The 9,407-nt window shown below is 35.5% G+C and overlaps 1 protein-coding gene across 1 annotated transcript; it reads left to right on the top strand.

Moving 5' to 3' along the window:
* Positions 1-1,399: 1,399 nt before the first annotated feature.
* On the top strand, positions 1,400-7,372 carry obst-B (obstructor-B). Its single transcript, XM_069056001.1, has 5 exons — positions 1,400-1,559; positions 2,204-2,491; positions 6,476-6,676; positions 6,732-6,927; positions 6,977-7,372. Exons 1-5 carry the CDS (start codon positions 1,514-1,516, stop codon positions 7,116-7,118), a joined length of 873 nt encoding a protein of 290 aa, XP_068912102.1. The 5' UTR covers positions 1,400-1,513; the 3' UTR covers positions 7,119-7,372.
* The last annotated feature ends 2,035 nt before the right edge of the window (positions 7,373-9,407 follow it).

The raw sequence follows: 9,407 nt of genomic DNA on the forward strand, positions 1-9,407 counted from the left end.
CAGTATGTCAAAATAAAAGTCGTTCTTTAGATGTTGTCACTTCATTTTATTACATACTTATGTATTTTATTTGCTGTTGGCAATGAAACAATTGAAAAACATTGGTGTTTTTTTGTCTCGTAACTGGCACTGACCGGATGTTTTAACTTGACACCGCATTAAAAAAAAAGTTATGTCGGTTATCTTTATGCTATTACAGAAATGAACCTTTCATGGTAAATTTGAAATTTTCATTCATACCAACAGATTCAGGATTCAGCTGTAATTTTAATTTCAGTAGCCGGCTTTTTTCGGAAATTCGAAAATGTACTGTGGGTTGCATTTTTAATTCCGTCGGACTCATTATTACTCGTGAAATATCCTGTATGAATAAAACCTAATATATTACTCCTACTATACTGAAGTTTTCTTTCGTCTTTCCTAAGTGCAAACATGCAGAATAATAATAAAACATGTTGTTGTCATCCTACGACGTCCGGTGCCCCTAGCCCTGTGTTCACGGCCTTCTGGAGTCCATGCCTGACAACATCTTAAAATGGTGTCTAGAGATCTGCCAATTCTTCTGGCAATTTCTAAAGTCCGCCCTCTTAATAGGTATGCGTTCAAATGAAAATCTGGGCTGACTGACGTTGAAAAAAGTAAACATTTTGGAACAGTGTATAGTTTGAATTTCACGCCATTTCCTCTAATTTTCCACAATAAAAAAAATAATTCTCCCGCAACCAACAATACTTTAAGTTAAGGAGAGTGTCAGCAGTGGCGTAGATAAAATTTACTGTTCGTTTATCGATCTATTGTTTCCGTCAAATTAATATAATTCAAAGAGAGAAAAAAAGGAAAATAAAAAATAGAATTTCTGCGACCCAGTTTTAAATAATGTTAAAGTGCACAGAACAACAACCATGTTCTGTACTTGAGAGCGATCGGTGAGTCTCAAGGAAGCGTTCAAAATTAAAGCGTAAACTGTCAAAGAGTTAGAAATTGAAGAATTACGATTCGCAAACAAACGGATTTAGAAATTTCGTACTGTACCTCTCGCTTAGTTCATGTATTCAGTGACCTCCGGAACGAAACTTGTTGGCAATTCTTATTACCAAAGAGTCATATGAATAATTCACTTAATAAAAACATTAGAGAAAAAATCACAACAAAACCGATTTCTCCCAAGAGCCGTTGCCTCGAGCCTCCCAACTAAAAACTTTCCAAGACAATTTGAAAAAAAATTCAACTCAAGTCCATCCGCATCTTCTCGTGCGATTTAATCCGACTCTCATTACCATTCAAATACCAACAAAGCGGCACAAAGCGACCGCCTTCACCTCGATAAGTGCCCCAACTTTCACATTTCCGCGTGATCGCCAAATTTTGAATAAAAATCGTCACTTGACGCGTTCTTCTTCGAGCCATTGTATTTGACGAAACCCGCTGTGGTCGACGTTTCGCAAGGTCAACCTCAGGGAGAACGTCCAATTTATAAGTGTTAGTGATTTGAAATCGGTTCTTAGTCGCAGACATGCCGCGCTTGTTGAATATCGTTATTCTCCTGCTTTTCGCCGTTGGTAAGTGTTACACCTTTTTTCGCCGAGCGCTCTTCTTCGTCTCAGAGAAATCCGATGGGAAAGTTCGAACGATCCGTCGGAAAAGTTTGCGTCTTTTCGGCATCCCGGAGTCTCCGGAGTCTCTTTTCGGCAACACGATCGGCCACGTAAACGCGGCGTTGTCGCGTCGTGAAAGTGATTCTTGGATTCCTGCACGACAAAGGCCAACCGCCACCTCCAGCCATTTAACACGACAGAATTCTTTTGTGATTAGAAGAAATGTCAATCATTATTAATTCCTGCATTCTTCATATTTACAAATAGTGTTACCAACTGATTTCTCGCGAAACAAAACCCTCGACACGTCATTCATCCGCTAACGCCACAAAAAGAAACCTACTTGATTTTTCTGTTTTTGCAAAATTCTACAACTGGCCAATGGTACCAATACCAAAACCAATAATAATAATTTTATTTTGCATCATTTAATTTGTGTTGCTGTTTCTTTTTTGTGTGCTGCAGTGGAAAACGATCTATTATTATTGTTGTTGTTTTTGTTGTTGTCAAATTTTAAAGCTTGACCTGATTCGGCAAAAAATGAAAAGTTGTTGACCAACACGAGACCCTTGGGGTGCGCCTCCGGTTGAGATGTGTTGGTTTTGCAGGAATGGCAACGGCGGCCGGCAGGAAGCAGCAGGCGGCTGAGCAGAACAGGAGGAAGAACGCCGCCAAAGACCGTGAGACGGGGGAAGACTCTGAGACCACGGACCAATGCCCCGAACCCTTTGGGTACTTCGCCGACGCCGAACAGTGCGACAAGTACTACGACTGCAGGGATGGGGAAATCACCGAGAAGCTCTGTCCCGATGGGATGGTGTTCAACGACTACAGCAGCGAGTACGAGAAGTGCGATTTGCCCTTCAACATAGATTGCTCGTCGAGGTCCAAATTGCGTGAGTAGCATTCCTAGTCCTGGTACTGTCGGGAGTACTGTTTTGAGACTTGTTCTGTGATGAATTGCGCATTCTGGGTTGTAGAAATTGTGAGAGTCACGCTTCAATTGTTCCAATGGTACGAAAAAATCATAATAAATATTCTACGGTCTACTAGGTTGGGTGATTATTTAACGTGATGTTTTTGTTTTATTTGTGTGGATTTATGCTTGGCAATTTTGAATAGAATCTAGTCCTTGCAACGCTGTAAGAGAGAGTTTGTCTAAGTTGTTGATGTAAATCGAAGGTAAAATAAATATCAAAAATAAAAACTCTAAATTCTTTACTAGTCGGTCTTCTTGCAAGGTGGTGCCATGGTTTATATACTAAAACTTCGCTAAAGAAAAACTCTCACTATTAGTGAAGACCGCATCAAATTCTCTTCAGTAGTTCTTTAGGTATAAGAAGACGAGTGATACATAAATACAAATGTTGCCTTTTATGAGATGTTAAGATATAATATAAACCAAATAACATTTAAACTGTAATCTAGAGCGATTAGTGTGTCCCAAGGAAGCTTTTTAAATCCAACTCTGTTCACAATTTAGACAGAAACTGTCAGACAGTAGAAAATTGAAGATTTATGGTTCGAAAGAAAACATGGTTTTGTCTGATAAGATCAGTCAGGAAGTTAATATTCAAAAACCTAAAGTTTTATAAAATATAACTCTCATTGTAAGAGTTAACAAGTGGAAAGGTTGAAAATTTGTAAAATTGGATTTCTTATATTAATTCCTTCAAGAATTTAGGTGAATTTACGTAAATGATACCTGATTTCGGTCGCTTCGGCACACTCCGAACATTTGCATCATGATGGTCCGTACTCGAAATTTTGTAATGTATACCAGGAATTTTGACTGTTTCGACAATAAATGGATTATTGGATTTTCCAGGCCCTTCTAGGTACCTACCTAGGACCACTAAGTAAAAATAGTCCATAATATTTATGTCACGCGAACCTGCATTGATTAGCAAACAAAAATTTTAATGTGTATTTGGTCTTAGACGAATAATTTTTAAATTATTATTGTTATAAAAAATGACATTTATCACAAACCTGATCGATGCGATCTATTTTTTATTATTTAGCAAAGATTGCAGAGCACAAATGCGTTGAAGACTTCCAATAAGAAATGTTTAAATACGGCCCATTTCTGAACCTTCAATAATTTGAGTAATTTGTGACGGCCGACAGCAATGGGCTGTCCCAACCGTTCCAACCCTCATAAAAGTATTAGTATAGTATCCAAAAACTTGTAGTTTATAAAGAAAATATCAATTTAATTCATTTTCTGCTTGCACGTTTTGATGTTTGCTTTTTTATATCATCCAAAAAGAACAAATAATTCTCATTGAAGAGTTAAAGAAAATTAAAACTATGAAAATCCAATTTTTAGGCTGATTGTTCAGTTGTAGGAATTAGGCTTTTTTACACTTTTCGAAAACGCATTCTTAACAAAAAATATAACTCTCATTGTAAGAGTTAACAGGTGGAAAGGTTGAAAAATTGTGAAATTAGATTTGTTATACAGGGTGATTCATATTGTTTCATAAATATTTTAACCAGTGGCAGATTCCGGTCTCAAAAGGCCTTGACAATAAAATATTGAGACATAGGTACTTCAAAAATTGGCAAAAATTACCACATCGGTTTTTTCACTATTAGTAAATGTCATTCTTCGCTAGTTGATTCTACTTTACGTCCAATGTATAACAAATGTCATGAATGTCATAATAGAAGCAAACAACTGTTGCTATAGAGAAACTATTGGTATTATAAAGGTCGCTTTAGTTTCATTTTGACAACAATGTCCGACAGTTTGTTTCAACGTAAAATATTTTCATTTATCTGCAGTTCTTAAAAGGTGGTAGTACACTCTTTAACATGTTTTATCTTCAACAATTTTAACGTTAGAACCTAGACATTTTTGTAAGAGTGTTTAGGGGTTGGAATCTACCACTGGTTAAAGTTTGTATGATACTATATGAATCACCCTGTATAATTCACTGCTTCGAGAATTTACGTGAATTACAGTATTTTGTAAGCTATTGTATTAAATTAACTCTGTCTTCAATTTTTAGTCGGAACAGTCTATGCATGAAAAAATATAAAAATAACTCTTACTGTAAGAGTTAGTTAATAAAAAAAAAAAACTTAATACAATTTTTACGATAATCATTTTTTTTCAATTTTTGAATAGAAATTTGTAACGTAGAAAGAAACATTTTCAATCACAGTTTAATAAGAAATGTAATTGACATTTCTCACTTCTTAGGATACCTAATTTGCGTAAGTTAAAATATTTTTTCCTAAACTAAACTATTGGACGATCAAACAATTGTCAATCAGATTCGTTCTTCATGTTATGTAAAAAGAACCTGAAATTTTGAGTTATCAATTTGTGGATAATAAATATTAACTCTAACTTCCCATTTGTAAATAGAACACTCTATATATTTATATAATTTTATAAAGCCGAAATCGATGTTTTCAAAAAATGATAATTTTCGCGTTAAATGTTATTCCATTTTTTTAAATAAATACAACCTTAAAAAGAAGAAATAACTCTCATTGTGAGAGTTATCTCGGCTTTTCACAATGTATTTATAGATTTTCAAATTGTCATAAATTACGAGCATAAACTTTAAAAAATATTAAAACCTAATTTTTGGTCTAATTATTTCTTAATGGGCATGTATTAGTTTTTTATTATTTTTTAAGCACACATTCTCAAAAAAAAATAAAACTCTCATTACGAAAATTTAACTATGTAGTTGGAAAAATTGTGAAATTGGTTTTATTACATGATGTTTCAGTTTTAGACACAACACAATGTAGGTACAAAAAACATAAAAATAACTCTTATTGTAGGAGTTAACTAATTAAAAAATCTCAAAATAGTAAAAAATTTTACCGTAATTTTTTATTTAAATTTTTAAACAGAAAATCTTAATATCGAAGCAAAGAAACATTTTTAAATAAAGTCTGCATTAGGAAAAGAAATACAGGGTGTTTCTGAAATAGGTGCATTAATTTTAACTGGTAATAGAACTCATCAAAGGGAACAACTTTTCTCTCTGTAATTTTGGCCAAAAACGTTGCGTAATGACTTAAAAAATAGGAAAGATTTTCCTAAAACCGTTCATATCTCCAAAACTAAGCTACCTAAAAACGTGAAACAACCAGATTCTTACGAAGTGGATTTTTTGCTATACGGGTAGATTTATTTGAATTTCGATTTCGGCGTTAAAACAGTATTTAGTGGCGTAGTGACTATTTTAGTGAAAAATCTCTCCAATTTTTTTTTGGAATTAAACATCGTTTTTCGGCAAAATGGTAGATAGAAAAGTTGTTCCTTTTGACGAGTTCTATTACCAGTTAAAATTAATGCACCTATTTCAGAAACACCCTGTATAATTCTCTTTCTTCCCACTTCGCACTTCTTAGAACAAATTAAATTACAATATTTTTCAACGCTTTTTAAACTGAACTAAAAAGATAATTTTCGAGCCAAATAGTACCCCAAAAAATGTTTGTAATTAAATGTTAAAAAGAACAAATGACTCTCGTTGTAAGAGTTAATTACATAGTTAGTTAGTTAAAAAATTAAGAAATCAGCTTTCCACTATGTACTTATACATTTTTAAATTGTCACAAATAACGAATATTAACTGTCATTGTAAGAGGTAATTATACTAAAAAGAGGTAAATTTAATTGATTAATTTAATTGAATCGATTACAGTACCCGGTAGAAAATTGTAAATATGTAGTACTTTCAAGACTTGGTCAGTTTGTCTCTTTGTTGCCAAACAATCCCAGACCAATTGATTTTTTTACTCTATCACTCCTTGCTCGGCAGTACCACTAGTACCCTGTACCTCCGGGCACCTCTCTGCCTTCTCACGTACTCCCACTTCCATTTTCTCTTGATTTAAAATTGCAGAAACACCCCAACCTAGTCAACACTGCCCCCGCAAGCACGGGTACTTCGCCCACGAAGAGACCAACATCTGCGACAAATTCTACTACTGCGTCGACGGCAAATTCAACATGATCACATGCCCCAACGGCCTCGTCTACAACGAAAAAGCCGGCATCTGCTCCTGGCCCGACGAAGCCAAGAAAAAAGGCTGTTCCTCCGAAGGTAGTACCGTTGCGCACCTACAAATCGACCGTCACCAAACCGGTACTGTTTTCAGAGGTTTTCAACTTCGAATGTCCCAAGGTAAACGAGAGCGCGGCCGCGACCCACCCTAGGTACGCCGACCCCGACGACTGTCAGTACTTTTACGTGTGCATCAACGGGGACACCCCCAGGAGGAGCGGGTGCAAATTGGGACAGGTGTTCGACGACGTCCAGAAGAAGTGCGACTGGGTGCGCAACGTTCCCGAATGGTGGGTGGTAGTACCGAGTAGTTCCATTCGTGATTTGGGGATTTTTCAGTGCCGATTGGTACAAGGGGCGCTTGACTGACGAGCAGTTGGCGGAACTGGAGAATCCACCCACTCCCAGACCCAGGCCCACCAAGGTCAGCAGGAGGAAGCCGAGGCCGCCGAAGCACTCACCACGCGCCGAAGAAGAATAAGCCTAATTAGGAAATTGCGCTTCAAATCTAATTAGGGAACTGCTTAAATTAGCTCGTTAGAATGTTGGCGGTGACGCTGGCGATTTGTTAGGTTAAGGAATAAAAATAAAGTTGTTGTCGTTTCCGGTGGAAACGGGATTCTGATCGATATACTGATTTATTCGGTAACCACACGAGTTTAGTTGGTTGCATAATTCGTCATGTTTGTAAATCATTGACATTTATTTTATAATAAAAATAATTAGTCTTACAAATTCTTTTCTTTGACAATATTGTCAAAATGCTTGACACTTTTCCAAAAATAAAATTTCTTTTTTTTTAACTTTGTAACACTTGAACCATCTCTTTAAATTATTTTAGATTTTTTTTTTGTGCAAAGTAAGACATTTGGAGATCGTTAAATGGTTTTTGACATTTTTGGAAAAATAGAAATAAAACAATTTTTACCCAAACAAATAGCACTAAAGGTTTCGCAATAAAATAAAAGAAAAAAGACTTATTGATTGTAGCACACAATGCGAAATGTCTTCATATGATTTTTTTACTATTAAAATTTTTAGAAAAATAAAAATGTCTGGTTCTTGACAGGATAATTTCTAAAAATAAACTGTCAAGAATCTAACCCCATTTCTATTTATTTTGTAAAATTTGCCAACAATTGTCAATTGTTTAGCAACGATAATGTCAACAAAAAGATTCTTAGATGTTTTTAATAAAGAATGTATAAGTTTTTTTGAAATTGTCAAAGTTTCATAAAATCCTCGACTGTTTTAACGAAAAATATATTTCAATTCTTTTATGAAATACTTTTCACATTTCTTACAGAATCCAACCTCGAGAACATACGTGTTGCAAGAAAATTTGAGCGAATCCCATAAAAATTCTGTAGGATTCAAATCTGTCCGACGCGTTACTCAAGATTCAATTTAATTGCTACAAAACATTTAGTTTCGTAACTACATCGCTTAAATCAGAGATAACGAGCGGTACCGAAAGCACCTGAGCGAGAGCCAAAAAGTGGTACCGTGTTTGGACAACTGAACCAACACATTACCCCACCGAAAGTATTCGCAATTCATTGTCGCCAAATGTATTTGTCCACTTTCGTGCCGCATCCTACACTTTCCCACACAAATCCAATAGGTGTCAAATCCGGCCGCTTGTTATGCAGCAAGCAGATGCACCCGACGCTCTCCCCTCGAATGGGAAATTTCCTAGCGACCCATCTCCCATACGAACGAGACCGCTTGACATTTGGTATGACCGTCTCGCATTCCTCACCGCTCGTTGCAAATGCGTTACAGTGTTGTAATTTTTTTTTCAGTGCTATTGACCCTTTTTACGAAAACGGTTTTCTTGACTATCGGACGGACGTAATCGAACCAAGGCGAACGAAATTAAATTAATTATTCTTAGGAGTGTTCCATATACCTACATTAAACTTTCACATGTTATCAGTGGAGTGAAAGTCTCTTATGTACGAATCTGTCCCAAACATCTCCCAGGTGGGGGATTATGTAATTTTGCATCATTGATGCCGACTGGAACGAGAGCCGATTCATTACGAACGGGCATGACCGGATTTTCGAAAATTTCAATAATAATAATAATGATGATGACAATAATAATGCACGATCTGTTGCTTCATACGTTACAAAATGCGATAATTAACGAGAAGGAAACGGTCAGAGTACTTATACGACTGACAGGTAAATAATGGGTAAGACCTGGTACCATGGGTACTGAGTAAAAAATTTAATTCATGGAATGAATGTTTTGTATTAAACAGACATAATTAAGTATAAATATGTAATGACGTTATCTAACAAGATTATTTATCATACCAGTGGTACTACTTACTAGTTCCGGTCTAAACATAACTGAGAAATTGGTTCGAAATGTAGGAAATCCTATTCATAATAGCAAATTGATATTCAATTATAGAAATATTTTAATAAACCTTATTACATTATGAAGCTCTGGTACTACCAATTTTTTAAAAATGGAACTTATTGTTGAAACAATTAGGAGATGAGGAATTTGTTGCCGTACCAGTGTGTGGTACTACTTCATAATACTAAAGACAAGCCGGTCTAAACCTAACTAAGAAATTGCTTCAAAAACCAGCAAATCCTGTTTGTAATAACAACTTGATCTTCAACGTGTTTGATGTTAAACAGCTTGGGTAGTACCAAGTTCCAAAAAAATTGCTTCATTTTAGATTCGAAATAGAGATTTGTAACGTTTTAAAGAATGATTATGTCATTGCAATCAAACAGTACCACTTGG

This window comes from Tenebrio molitor, chromosome 8, assembly GCF_963966145.1.
Source record: "Tenebrio molitor chromosome 8, icTenMoli1.1, whole genome shotgun sequence".
NCBI classification, from domain to species: Eukaryota; Metazoa; Arthropoda; class Insecta; order Coleoptera; family Tenebrionidae; genus Tenebrio; species Tenebrio molitor.

Excerpts from the sequence above, each read along its gene's own strand:
- obst-B (XM_069056001.1), top strand. The coding sequence starts at position 1,514 with ATGCCGCGCTTGTTGAATATCGTTATTCTCCTGCTTTTCGCCGTTG. Across the intron at positions 2,492-6,475 it reads CTCGTCGAGGTCCAAATTGC|AAACACCCCAACCTAGTCAA; the intron begins GTGAGTAGCATT and ends TTAAAATTGCAG. Across the intron at positions 6,928-6,976 it reads GTGCGCAACGTTCCCGAATG|TGCCGATTGGTACAAGGGGC; the intron begins GTGGGTGGTAGT and ends GGGATTTTTCAG.